This window comes from Mandrillus leucophaeus, unplaced genomic scaffold (genome assembly GCF_000951045.1).
Source record: "Mandrillus leucophaeus isolate KB7577 unplaced genomic scaffold, Mleu.le_1.0 Scaffold325, whole genome shotgun sequence".
Lineage (NCBI taxonomy): Eukaryota > Metazoa > Chordata > Mammalia > Primates > Cercopithecidae > Mandrillus > Mandrillus leucophaeus.
The window spans coordinates 1,079,413-1,093,596 of record NW_012103421.1 but is presented as its reverse complement, the minus strand read 5'-3'; the positions used below and the strand labels follow the sequence as shown (position 1 = coordinate 1,093,596).

General features: G+C 56.7%; 1 protein-coding gene across 2 annotated transcripts in view; it reads left to right on the top strand.

Annotated features, from left to right (window-relative positions):
• Window positions 1-14,184, top strand: part of KCNQ1 (potassium channel, voltage gated KQT-like subfamily Q, member 1) — a 405,403-nt gene that overhangs the window by 11,835 nt on the left and 379,384 nt on the right. The window contains exon 1 of one of the 2 annotated variants that reach the window (XM_011988198.1): window positions 4,064-4,342. The exons of the other annotated variant lie outside the window; for it this stretch is intronic. Within the exon in view, the coding sequence (XP_011843588.1) occupies window positions 4,338-4,342 (5 nt within the window). The 5' untranslated portion in view covers window positions 4,064-4,337. Of the gene's footprint in view, window positions 1-4,063; window positions 4,343-14,184 lie in introns of those variants that run through there. 2 annotated transcript variants of the gene reach the window in all.

Below are 14,184 nucleotides of genomic sequence, written 5' to 3'. Positions count from 1 at the left end.
TCAATGGTAGATCGAATAAAGAAAATGGGGTATAGATACACCATGGAATGCTATGCAGACATGAAAATCACGTCCTTTGCAGCAAGATGGATGCAGCTGGAGGTCATTATCCTAAGGGAATTAATGCAGAAACTGAAAGCCAAATGCTGCATGGTCTCACTGATTATAAGTGAGGGCTAAACATCGAATACATGTGGACATAAAGATGAGAACAAGAGACACTGGGAAATACAAGAGTGGGGAGGGAGGAAGGGGAGCAAGGTTTGAAAAGTTACCTGTGGGTGCTGTGCTCACTACATGGGAGACAGGATCCGTTTATACTCTAAACCTCAACATTATGCAATATACCTTTGTAATAAACCTGCACTTGTACCTCCTGAACCTGTTAAAAAAGTTGAAAAAAAATAGTGGACACTTTTGGCATGGGAGAAAAAACAAAAAAAAACCAGATGTAAGTTAGAAGAGGTTAAGCAAAAATTCTCTATCCCTACATTTGAATGAGGACTACCAGTGTGCATCCATGATGACATTTACTTAAATATCTCTGTTTACTGGAAAGGCCCAGGACCAAGGACCACTCAGTAGCTAAGAGCATCTCTAGACCCCAGACTGTGGCCTCTAGGTACCATTTCCCCCTGAAAGAAACCAGGGCCCCTGGCGGGTTCCAGGTTGTGGCGGGAGATGTGCAAGCTAAGCCTGGAGTATTCATTACAGCAGAAGGCAGGGAAGTTATCAAAGGCCCTCTAGGGCCATGTCAGTGGGACTTGAAGGTGTCCCTGTCTTCCCCCTTCTCCCCAAGCTGAAGATGCAGTGGGTAAGCCTCACTGAAAATAACAGAGGAAGTGGATGAGCTGCATCGATGGGGTTCAGATCCCAAGTTCATCCTGATACTAAGGGGCAAAACCAGCGGACTTTGATTTGCATTTCTCTGATGATCTGTGGAGGTCGACAGGGAGATCACTCTTGATGTTGAATCCTGGCAGGGTAAATGGAGAGAATCTGACACGTGTCCCTGCCGTGATTCCCCTGTGAACTGTAACTTGGGGAAACCCAGCAGCTCATGAGGTTGCCTCTTTCTTCAAGACTCCCGCAGATGTCTGAAGCAGCAGTGCTGCTAAAGTCCTGCCAGACTCCAGCTCCTGGTGAGGTCAGGGATTCCGCACGGAGCGTCATGGCTGCCAACCTCTCCAAAGCAGCGAAGGCCTTTGGATGGGGCACAGAAAGTGCTCCCATCCACAATGCTTCCTTGCCTGGATGGACGGATGGATGGATGGATGGATGGATGGGTGGATGGATGGATGGATGGATCCATCTCACCAAACCTCATGCTCTAAGTACAAGTTTACTGGAAATACTCGGGCCAGAGGAACATGCTGAATGACACTACAGGAGGCCGCTTGCGAAATCCCAGTGGTGGGGGATGCTCCATAGGACACATGACCTGATTTCCTCAGTAAGTCAATGACCAAGAAATAATGGGAAGGCAAGGAGGAAAGAATCACCTATCCACCAGTTGTGACATCGGCCTTAGTTAGGTCCTCACTAAATAAATGACAACAAATATTGTATTAAATTACTTCTGGTTTGCTGACATGTTTCATTTGTGCCCATGCCCCACCTGCCAGGGTGCGTTTCTGATCCACGTGCCCATTTGGGAGGGTTTGGGGCTGTTGGGATGCTTTTGTGAGTGGCTTCCTTCCTTCCCAAGCACAGGGGCTTAATGGCGCTCTGGAGCAGACAGACCAGAGTCTGCACCCAGCTCCCAGCTGGCCGTGTTACCTCAACCGTAAAACGAGGAGAGCAGACTTCTCCGGGACGCGGTGGTGGGGACACTGGTCTGTCTCCTCTGGACGCCCCGTGGTGCCTGGTGGTGTGAGGTTAGGATGTGGGGTGTGGTGTCCAGGGGCTGTGTGGCCTGCCTGGAGCTGGGCAGAGACAAAGCATGTATGTGACACTCCCTGACTTTAGGCCATAACAGGGGCAGGGGAGCGGTGGGGCAATCAGGGTTCCTGGAGGAGAACCCCATGTAGTTCCTCATTGCAGGGCTTAGTGGGAACAGGTGAAGGCTTACCTGTCTCAGGTAATGAGGAGCTGTGGGAGTCTGAGACAGTCTGGTTCCTTTAAGGGTATGTAGGGGTCACTGCCAGTCTGTAGCTCCCTCCGTGCGGGGCAGACTGTGGCACTGTGGTGACTGGCAGTACTGACTGCCTCTAAGCCAAGCAGGCAGGGACCAGTCAGCTTGTTCTTCTGTCCACAGTGGAGGGCAGCCCTGGGGGTGAACAGCTGACCGTGAGGGCGTGGTCGCTCCCCCCAGACCACCCTGGAGGCCCCCTCAGCCCTCCTGCCTACAAAGAGTTCCCCCTATGTGGCGAGAGGCCTGGGCCTCAGAGGTAGATGATTGGAGTCTGTGAAATCAGGGCAGGGGTTCACTTCTGCTTAAAACCCGCCCTCCTTCCCTGCGGAGACACCTGCGGCCAAAACCCGCGGCTGGGTCAGAGGACTGGTTTAGTATGAATTGTTTTTTTTTTTTTTTTTTCTTTTATGTGGTTACCTGCTAGCCAGAAACGGTGTGTGGTTTTGCAGTCTTTCAGACAAATGAATAGCAGTTGACGTGAACAACTGTTTCTCCTCTAGGCTCCAGAGCCCCACCCCAGTGCAGATGTGGAAGCTCAGTTCCTCCAAAACCCAGACGGGCCTCGGTGTCCTGACTGCCACCCCCAGGGCACCCCTCACTCAAGTCCTTGCTCGCAGCGCCCGTGGGCAGCAGAGGTCTCCGGAGACGCACTAGGGCCCAGACCCCTACCAGCCTGTGGCCCAGCTGGGGGCAGGACTCCGGGGCAGGGCGAGTCCCTGAGTGACCTGATTCTCTGTGGGCAGGCCGGGCAGGGTGGCTGCGGGGCAGTGGAGCCTTTGCTGCTGGCCTGTATTTCTCTGGCTGGACAGATACTGTGCTCATATCCCTGGTCTTTCAGGGGGCTGTGTGGCTGGTGGAGGGCAGCAGTGCCCCAAGGGAGGAGCAGGTGCCCAAGCCCCCAGGCGGCCCTGTGGGTACAGGTGCTTGTCTACTCGGTGCATCAGTCCTGCTTCCCAACTCAAGGCTCTGGCCTCCACAGGCCGCCTCCCTTCCTCCCTGCCTCCCTTCCTCCCTGCCTCCCTTCCTCCCTGCCTTTTCCCTGTGGCTCTGAGGCCTACTGGAGAAAGGCTGTGTCCGTGTGTCTGGAGGGGCTCTCAGGTACAGGGACTGTCAGCCCAGCTATAAGGGGACCTTGGACCATAAGTTTGCATGGGCCCCTTTGCCGAAGCCCTGTGCCCACTGCCGGGGAATGCTGGGGACTCGCTCTGGTGGGGTGGTGGGGCTGGGGGGGAGCAGCTCCCCATCCAGGTGGCTGTGACCGGGGCTGTCTCTGGATGCTCCGAGGCGCTTATGAGAGGGAGGGAGGTGTGTCTCCACAGTGGCGGACCAGATCTCTCCGGTGCCAAGGACTGCTTCAAGCCTTTGGAGGAGCACTTCGCCCCAGGCTGGGGTGTGACTGCTTCTGGTTTAGGGTCGCTGCCTGTGCAGGTGGCCCTCTTGTCAGTCTTGTCTGCTGCCTGGGGGTGTGGCCTCTTGTGGAGGGCCCCTGTTCTGGGTGGTACCGCTACAGGACCTGGGCTTCCAGGGGTGTCCGGGAGTCAGATGGGCCTCCCTCTCCTGGCCTCCACTGGGTGCAGGGGTGGCAATCTGCGAGCCAGTGGCCGTGGCTGGGGGCAGCCTGGGGTGGGTGAGAGGCCCTGGGCAGCCACCTTGCGTCTCTGAGTTTGTCCTCATGTGTCAGGTGTGATTAATTGTGTGGGACTCAGTCTGTGTGTGCAGGGCTGTTTGAAGGCCTGCAGGGCTGTCTGATGCCCCCAATCTCTTCCGCCTCAGAGGGGATGGCGTCTCAGGCCGCCTCGCAGCAGATTTGCAGGCTGGTTGCTGTCGTTCCTGAAATAGCCTCTGAAGCTCTGTCCGGGAAGGGAACCTTGAGTGTGGAGGAGATAAGGCCGCTGACTGGGTATGCTGGCCAGGGGCGGGGGGTGGCCCCTCTTCCCTTCCTCCCCTCCAGCTTCCATGGCCTGGCGCTGTGAGAGTCCCGGGAAGGCCCTGTCTTTGCGCCTGCACACATGTGTGTCTGGAGTGCGGGAGGGCGCTGGTGCTGGGCCTAGATTTACTCAGCCCAGATCATGGCTGCTTTTGTTTACGTGGCCCCTGCTCTCACCCACAACTCCAGGCTTCTGGCTCTCGGGAATTTGAGGCCTGTGGCCACTGTGGACCCTGGGAAACAGCCTGTGCTGCCTGAGACAGTGCGGGGCCTGGCATGGAGTAGGTACCCTGGGGGTGGACAGGTAGGCAGAGGGAGAGATGGGCAGGTGGATGGGGGGATGGATTGTGGTGAGTTATGGGTGGCAGGTAGATGGGTGGACAGCTGGATAGATCAAGTAGTGGGTGGGTGGAGAGAGAAAGGGGTAGGTGGACGGAGGGATGGGCAGGGAGAGAAATGGATGGGGCATGCTGGTTCCAGCACCCACTGGGTGCAGCTGTCTGCCGTCTTCTGTCCTGGGGGAAGGTCTGGAGGGGGCCTCTCCGTGCGTGTGGTCTCGGCCAGCCTAGCCCCAGTACACTTGGAATGCATTGCTGCTCCTTCCGCCATCCCAGCAGCTGTCCAGGGGTGAGACCCAGCCCCACTGTGTCTTTCTGGGATTCCCAAGTGACTCCGAGCCCTTCCGTGGGCTGAGGGGCGTCGCTGTGGGTGTATCTCATGGAGAGCCCCTGGGAGCCTGGCTGGAGCCTTCTGGTGGTTTGGGTTCCGGATCGGCGGGTGCTGGGTGGGTCTTCATGGCCGTTCCTGGGGCTGCCAGGCCTGCAAGGTAGACAGGACTCTGGACTCGAGTGTGGCTGTGGATGAGGGCAGCGTGGCCATCAGAGGCAGTGTCTAGGGCCGCCCCATCTCCCCCTCTATCTCCCTCTGACTTGCCTCCTCTCTCTGACGGGCCTGCTCCTGAGCCTGACACCTGCCTGGGGGCTCCCAGTGAAGGTTGCTGGTTTCTAGAATGCACCATCTCTTCCTGGCGTGACGGGAACCACCTGTGATGTTGCCACCAGCTGACTGTAAGCTGTCATGATCCCCCCATGTCCCCCCTGTAAGACACCCACCTGTTACTGAGTGGCAGGGACGTGCTCCCACACCCCCATGTGCCATCCTGCAGGCAATTTCTGCTGACCTCTGTGTGCCCTGGGGCCTGCTCTCCTAGTAGGGGGTGACCCTGTCTGTGACTTAGACGGCTTAGAGTGCTAGGACTGAGGTGAGGGGCCAGTGGAGTGAAGGGGAGCGTGGGCACTGCTGGCAAGAACCACAGACAAAGGGTGCTGGGGGCAGGGAAGACCTGGAGGTTTGAGGAGCAGAAAGGAGACCCTCCCTGGACTGGTGAGTCAGGGCCCAGCCCAGTGTGACAGGGACCGAACCTGGGTCCATGTGCCGTGCCCGGCCTGGGGTTCAGGTTTCTTCCCAGTGAGCCGAGCAGACAGGGAGGGTCTTGGGTGAGGGCTGCAGGCTCTTGGTGGGAGTCTCGGGTGGGGCCCTGAGCTGGTAGGTGGGGCAGCAGCGGCAGGGGGCCCAGGGAAGTGGGGCCAGTCGGGGGTCCTCGGGGGTCTTTCAGGGATATATCTGCTGTCAGGGTGTGGGGAGTGGGGGGCGGGGTGGATTCCAGGATCCCGGGTTGTGCTTGGTTAGAGTGGGGAACCGGACTCCCCGTCCCTGGCGCAGCCTCTGCTGGCTGTGACCTTGGGGCACCACTGACCTTACTGTGTGCCTGGTGAGCCTAATCCCTACCTGCCAGTGGGTGAAACAGTAGGCAGGAATACAGAAGGCCTTTCAGAAGTTCTCGCTGACCTGCAAGGTAGAGGCTGTTTTCTGCTAAGGATAAATTTGCCCCCTCTATCTCCCAGATCAGCGGCTGCTCGAGGAGCCCGGTGCAGCTCTGCGGAGGTGCAGCAACCACAGGGCAAGTGGTGGAATGTTCTGGTTGTCCTTGGTGCAGGGGGCGGGCGGGGCTGGGGGCTCTGTAGCCTTCCTGGCCTCGGTCCCCTGGGCAGGCTCCACCTCCCTTTTATCGTGCCCCTTTGGCAGGCTGCCTGCCACCTCAAAGTCACGCCGCCCTGGGCGTCCTGCCGCTTCCGGGGACTGGGGCTGGGGCTGGGGCTGGGGCAGCGGTAGCCGTGTTTATGGGTGTACTCCTTGTGCTGGGCCCTTCACTGAGTTCAACACACAGGGGCTTAGGGAGGTCTGTGGGTGCCCAGGCCAAGATGTGAACCCTGAGTTTGTGCAACTTGAGTTTCAGAGCGGTGACCTCTGCTGCTCACAAGACATTGCCCTGTGAGGGGGTCAGCCCTGAAGCCGGATGGCCCGGCCCCTGGCTACCACGTGGTGACTCCCTGTAGTTGCTCATGTAGACACCCCTGTGGGGGGACTTGCTTGGCCGATGGATCAGAGGGAAGGTTCTCCCCAGGCTGTGAGGGAGCTCTGAGGGCTCCGTGCCCAGCAGGCTCGCTGTTGGGAGTTGGGTCTGGTTTGATAACCGTAAACCGGGGTGACAGGCCCTGACTCTGCAAAGCAGGACTGTGGAAAATGGACACTGATGCTGCCAGGTGGATCCAGGCAGGGCCAAGATGTTTGCAGGACCCAAGGGACAATTAGAACGACTGGGCCTGACTGGCACAGGGATGTGGAATATGGTGCTTGCCGTCAGCAGATACAAGCTGTATGCGGTGGGCCGAAGGTGCTCCCTGGGCCAGAACGCATGGATGTCCAGATGTGGAATGGCCCTGACAGCAGATACCAAGCCTTCATCGTGGTCACCCCTGGGTGTGGGCTGTGGGTTTTAATCTTTTCATTTTTGCTCATCTGAATTTTCTAATTAAAAATCTATTGCTTTTTAAAAATTATAAAAGATCATTTAAATTAAAATATGTAAGTGAAGAGAGGCCGGTAAGAACGTTCTGGAGCCCCTGGAGTGTCTTCTGGCATCTCAGGGCTGAGAGCTCTGAATTGAGTGTGATTTGACCTAGGAGGGTGCCGGGGTGGGGGCAGATGCACTGTGGCCCTGGGTCCACATGGTGCCAGGGTCCCATGGGCTTCTGGCCCCTGGCTGCTGCCCCTCTATTGGGCCCTGCACAGAGCATGAGTCCCATGTCCTGTCCTTGGGGAGGCCTGGGGGATGGGAGTGGGTGGGATGGGCAGTGCCTCTGTTTGGCAGATTCCAGCTTCTCTCAGGGGCCAGGATTGCACGGTCCGTGTTGGACTCTGGGATGCTGGTGGGAAGAACAGTCTGGGTGAAGAGGAAAGGGTGGCCCTGCTGACCCCTCTTAGGTGGGCTAGGGCTGAGGCGGATCGCACCTGTGGGGCGCTGCCTAGAGATGGAAGGAGCCGGAGTCCACAGGGCACTTCTCTTCCCTTTTCCTGTATGTTAAGGTAGTTCAAAGGCCTCCTGCCTAAGGAAGTAAGACAGCAATCTCTGTGGTCCTGGGCACCAGCTCTGGGCGCCGATGGGCCGGTCCAGCGCGGGGAGCTGCCCCGGCAGCCCCTGTGGGTGCAGGCCATGGGCTCCTGTTTCCTTTGCCCCATCTGTAAAATGGGTAACAGCAGCTCCTTCAGGGACTGTTAGTCATGTGCTTAGACCACGCCTAGAAAACGCAGTCCCTCCAGCGCTCCTAACCTTTCACGGGCCACAGGCCCCTTCCCAGAAGTTTTTTTATTTTTTATTTTTTGAAGCAGGGTCTCACTCTGTCGCCCAGGTTAGAGTGTAGTGGCGCAGTCATAACTCACTGCAGCATGACCTCCTGGGCTCAAGCTGGCACTGTGACCCCTCGTCCAAGGGACCAGCCTGGGAGGCTGGTCTCTAGTCCAGGTGTGAGGCTCTGAGGCCCTGGCTGCAGCTGGAAGCTCTTGGGCAGTGCTGTGTGCCCATAGCAGACTGCCTCCACCAAGCCAGGTGGCCTTAGATGCTCCTCCAAGGCCCAGCCAGCCGGGATCTGAGTCGGGAGGAACCATGGCCCCCACCAGGGCTGAGACTCCTCTGAGCTCATCATCCGTCTTGGTTGGGTGGAGGCCTGAGAGGGCGGACACTTGCCCAGGGTCACAGAGCTGGTGCTAGCAGAGCTCTCTGTCCGGCCCCTGCCCCATGCCGGCCCCTCTCACACCTTGCTCACACTAGGTGCCTTGTACCAGTGCCTGCCTGGGGGTGGAATCAGAGAGGGGAGGGGTGGGCGCGGAGCTCTGCCTCCTACTAGCATGCTTCCCGGAGCTTCCTGGGGGAAGGTTTTTAGAGGAGTAGCCTTGTCTGGTGTCCCTCTGGGTAGAGCCTGTGTTCTGGGCAGGCTGGGAACAATGAATGGTACAGATCCATTGCTCCCCTCAGGCCTCAGTGGGTGCCAGTTGTGCCTCCTGGAAGGTCATTTGGAGCCTGGTCGGCAGGCAGGAGCTGAGTGCTGCCAGGCGGATCTGGATGTGGTTGGTTCCTGGCTGCACCTGCCAGGCTCATGACCCGACCTGTCCTTTCCTGAGGGAGCTTGGTGATGGCTCAGGCCGACTCCCAGGGGCCTGCCCTTCAGGGCCTGCATGAGTGTTCCTGGACTGGCTGTGGGGGCATTGCTTCTTCCTGTCCTAGCCAGGACCTGCCCATCCACCCAGGGGGCTCAGGGACGTTTTCAAGTTTTCCTGAGGCTCTGCCTAGGGAGTGTTGCTGAGGAAGCTGGAGCAGCGACCTTCGTTGTTGGGGGAGGAGATGCAGGTAGGCTGTGGCCCAGCTACCCCATTTTGTAGCTGGGGAAACTGAGGCCCAGAGTGGAGAAGGGATCTCCAAACGGGAGGTGATCCCTTTTCAGGCTGAGCCCCTGCCTGACGGGTGCTTGCTGTGGGGAGAAGTCCTGGGGTTCCCCTCCCCAGGCTGGGGTTTGTCCCCTACTTTGCAGGAGGAGTGGGGCTCCCAGAAGAGAGTGAGTTTTGGGGGAACATAGTGCTGGGGGTCCCCTCCTGGGCCTGGGGCTATGGTTCCTAGAGGGGCAAGGGGCTGGCCCCTGTTGCTGGCCATGGTAGCCACAGCCTTCTGACCCTTGCTGGCCTGTCATGGAGTGGGGTTCAAGATGCTATCACAGACATCTGCCCAGCCTCGGGGGCTTCTGTGTGGTGCCAGCCTTGCCCGGGGGCACAGCCCTCAGCAGGCCAGAAGTCCTCAGGAGAGCTGCTGCCAGGCCGCTGCCTGGGGCCAGGCTACGGATATGCTGGCCAGCCTTGTCCAGGGGGCCTCCTGCCAGGGGGGCAGAGGGAGACGGCCTTCCTGTCCTAATGAGAACAGGGCTGGGCTCCATGCCTGGCAGTTCCTTAGCCTCTCTTGGCCTCAGTCATCCTATCTGGAAACAGGGATCATAATAGTTTTGGTTTATAGAGAGCGAGGGCCCGACCCCTGCCCTCTTCCTCTGTGGTCTCCTCTGCTCACTCCCAGAACACCGGGCCTCCTGCTCTGAGGGCCAGCCCTGGGTTGCAGCAGTGAGCATGACCTGGCCACAGTCCAGGGGCTTTGGGGTGGGTTTGTGGGCAGCTGGGCTACAGGGGGCTGTGGGAGCCCGAGGGGGTGCCTTCCAGGGGAGACCCGACAGATGGGGGTACTCCAGGCAGGGGCAGGAGGTGACCTGGAAGTCAGGGAGCAAGCTGTGGCTGGAGAGCCAGGCAGGGTTGGTCAGCAGGACCGAGGGCCTGGGCCTCCCTGGGGTGAGGGCCAGGGTACCTCTGCAGGGGTGGAAGTGGGCTGTGAGGGGGTCTGGGTTTATCTCCCCATTGCACAGGGCTCCATGGGGTGGGCTGAGCCATGGGCGCTCTTCGTGGCACCTTGGTGTCCAGCAGGGAGGCAGGGCCCAGGAGGAGAGCATGACTGGCTTTGACGGCGTCGGTCTCCACCCTTTTGGTCCTCACAGAGGTGGCTGCTCCGTCTTCCGTGGAGCAGCCAGAGGGATGGCGTGGGGGACTGGTCCCCTGGCTTGATATAGGCTTCCGCAGAGGATATGGTGTGGTCGGGGGCTCAGCTGAGAAGCCACCAGGAGACAGATACGGGCTCAGGAAGTGGCTTTGTATCTCTGCTGAGAACCACAATCCGAGTCACAAGGGACCATTGAGATCACGTCAGGGTGTAGGTGGGGGAAGGCTGGGAGCTGGGGTTTGGCAAAGGCCCTGGGGTGCTCCTGTGCTGGACAGGCTGCTGTCTACCACCGAGCCTGGCCCAGGTGAGGTGAGAGACACCTGCCCCCCACATCAATGCCTGGGCACACGGGCCCAGCGCACACAGCCAGAAGGCGTGCATCTTGCAGTGGGGGCTGCGGGAACCCCTTTGCTCCCCGATCCCTCTCCTGCAGACCCAGGCAAGGTAGATTCAAGGTGTGGGGCAGGGCAGGGGCTGGACACTGCCGGATGGCACGGGCCACCCGCACTGGGGCTGCTGTGACCTCTGAGTCCAGGTGCTGCCTTCCATGTGGTTAGGGACAGGGCAGGGAGGCTGATGGGTTGGCCCAGTGTGGGGACCTGCCCAGTGGCCCTGTGGGTGCAGGCCATGTGCCTCGGCATTTCCTTTACCCCATCTGTAAAATAGGGATAACAGCAGCTCCTTCAGGGGCTGTTAGCCACGTGCTTAGACTGCACCCTGAAAATGCACTGTCTCTCCTGGGCTCCTAACCTTTCACAGGCCACAGGCCCATTCCCAGAAGTTTATTTATTTATTTTTTTATTTTTTGAGACAGGGTCTACCTCTGTCACTTAGGTTAGAGTGCAGTAGTGTAATCTTGGCTCACTGCAGCCTCGACATTCCTGGCTCAAGATCCTCCCGCTTCAACCTCCTGAGTAGCTGGGACGACAGACGCGCACCACCACGCCCGGCTAATTTTTGTATTTTTTTGCAGAGATGGGGTCTCACTATATTGCCCAGGCTGGTGTCAACCTCCTGGGCTCAAGCGATCTGCCTGCCTCAGCCTGCCTAGGTGCTGGGCTTACAGGCATGCACGTTTTTTCTAAGTAGCTTTACGGAGGCGTGCTTGGCATGTGGTAAATTGCCCCAGTTTAAAGCAGACAGTTCCATGAATCCTGACATTTGGAGACCTGTGAAACCAGCATCAGAGTGGGCACACCCATCACCCTCACAGTGTCCCCCTGTCCCCACGGCCAGGCCACCGCTGCCTACCATCAGGCATGATGAATGGGCTTGTGCCTTGTGGAACTTTATTTGGATGGACTTTCGCAGCCAGTGCTGGTTTCGTCTGGCTTCTTTTACTCAGCGTCATGATTTTGAGCTGTGTGTCTGTTGTGTGTGTCAGCCTGTTGTTTGGGTAGAGGCTACTTTGCTGTTTCATGCACCTGTTGATGGACATGTGGGCTGTATCCCGTTTGGGCTGTCACAAATGATGCTGCTAGGAATAGTTGGGAGTCTTTGTGTGAGCAAATGCTTTTGCTTCTCTTGTGCAAGCAAATGGTTTAACTCCTCCACAGCCGGCTGGGAAGTGAAACGGCTATGTCATGGGATGGGTGTGGGTTTAACTTTCTAGGACACTGACAACTCTTTTTCTAAAGCAACAATCCCCTTTTGCAGTCCAGCAGCCCTGTGACAGCTCTAGTTCCTCTGTCTCCTCGTCAACACTTGATGTGGTTGGTCTTTAATTTTAGCCAAACTAACGGATGTGTCGGGGCCCTCCCTGGCCTTCCTGGTGACTCTCTGTGTGGGGGCATCTTTTCAGCTGCTTAGTTGTCCACATATCTTCTTTGGTGAAGTGTCTGTCCAATTGCTTGTTAGGAAAACTTGGTTGTTTTTTATTGAATTCAAGAGTTGTTTTTTTTTTTTTTTTGGCAGAGTCTCGCTCTCTCTGTTGCCCAGGCTGGAGTGCAGTGGCACGATCTTGGCTCACTGTGACCTCTGCCTCCCAGGTTCAAGCGATTCTCCTGCCTCAGCCTCCTGAGTAGTTGGGACTACAGGCACCTGCCACCACACCTGGCTAATATTAGTATTTTTGGTAGAGACAGGGTTTCACCACTTTGGCCAGGCCGGTCTCTAACTCTTGACCTTGTGATCCTCCCGCCTCGGCCTCCCAAAGTGCTGGGATTACAGGCGTGAGCCACCGCTCCCGGCCAAGATGTTACATGTTTCTATATTCTGGACCAAGTTCTCTATCAGATACCTGCTCTGTGAAGGCTTCCCTCGTCCCTTGCTAGTCCTTCTGTTCTTTTAAACAATTTTTTTAGGGCTGTGTTCTCACTCTGTCACCCAGGTTGAAGTGTGTGGTGCTATGATAGCTCACTGCAGCTCCAACTCCTGGGCTCAAGCCATCCTCTCGTCTCAGCCTCCTAAGTAGCTGGGACCACAGGCGCATGCCACCACGCCTGGCTGGTTTTTTAATTTTTTGTAGAGCTGGGGTCTCGCTATGTTGTTGACAATCAAAATGAGTACTTGAAGCATACTCCTCAAATCATCGAGGTTTATTGCGCCGGCTTGAGGGCACGCCCAGGAAAATCTCGAGTCACAGAAGCATCTGTGGCTGCTTTTTCCAAAGAGGTGCTTAGGAGGTTTCATTCATGTTTATATGTTTTCTTGAAGAGGGGAGGGACATCAAGTGAGACAAATGATTATATACTGGCGAGACTTTAGTTAGTACCCAGTAAATCTACGTTTTATAGAAGACGCACATTGGAGGAAAGAGGGAGCGTGGAAGCGTACATCTCAGGGAGGCGGAAGAACATCTGTTATCTCATCTTGTCTTTGTTCTGTGCCTGGGAAGGAAGACAAGCGGTCATCTTATGAAAAGGCTGGTTTCTGTTCACCCTTTGGAAAGAAAACCCGATGACTGTTATCGAGGGAGGGGGTGTGATGATACGTATCCGACCGCACATCCATCATGGCCCTGAACTCAGCTTCCAGGGTTTCTCTGGGGTTCCCTCGGCCAGGTGGGGATCCATTCGGTTAGGTGAGGAAGTGCTTAGAATTTTATTTTTATTTCTCATTGCCCAGACTGGTCTGAAAATCCTGATCTCAATCCATTCTCCCACCTCGGCCTCCCATTCTCTTAATAGTGCTGTTTTAGAGAACAAATGTTTTGAGTTTGATGAAGTCCAGTTTATCAGTTTGTTCCCTTATGGATTGTGTTTTTTGGTGCCGTCTCAGAAATCTTTGCCTAAACCAAGGGCACAGATTTTCTGTTTTCTCCTAGAAATTTTGTAGTGTCAGGTTTCACACTGAGGTGGCTATTCCTTTCGAGTTAATGTCTGACTAGCTGAGAGGTATCGGTGGAGGCTCCCTTTCTGCCTGTGGGTTCCAGCACATTTGCTGGGATGGCCCTCCTCCCTCCACAGCAGAGCTCTGCCCGCCCTCACCACCCTGTATCAACCCATCTCATCGAAATCTTCCAACGGCTGGGGAACAAGGGCTGACTCGGCTGCAATCATCGTGCAGCCAGACTCAGCGACCTAGGACTCTGAACCTCCAAATGGTGTGGTTTCAGGCTCCCCAACCTTTCAGACCCCACCTCTGTGTTGCTCTGCAAGTGGGGATCGGCAGGGCTGTACCCCAAATGCTACTTGCTTCTCCCGCCTTCCTCCCTTTCCCCACCTGCTCTCGACTGCACCCCCAACCCTGACCCAGGTGTCCTCTGCACTGGTCAGCAATGCCACAGCCTCTGACACTCCAGGGCACTAAAGTGTCAAGAGACCCAGGGAACCTGTGAGATCCATCTCACCCCACACACCACCGGGTCCCCAGGACTTGGAGGACGCTGATGGTCCAGTTCTGGGTCCTAAGCATGGTAACATCACAGCCTCACATGCACATTTGTGTGTGTGTGCGTGTGTGTGGGTGCGTGTTCACCTGTGTGTATAGGAGTGTATGGGTGTGTGCACGTATGCATGGATGTGTGTACACATGTGTATGGGTGTGTGCATGTGTTTGCACGTGTGTGTGCATGTGTATGGGCATGTGCAATGTGTATGAGTGTTTGCGTGTGTATATAGGTGTGTGTGCACGTGTATGGGTGTGTGTGCACCTATGTGTGTATAGGTGTGTATGTTTATGGGCGTGTGTGTACCCATGTGTGTATAGGTGTGTTTGTGTGTGTGTGCACCTATGTGTGTATAGGTGTGTATGTTT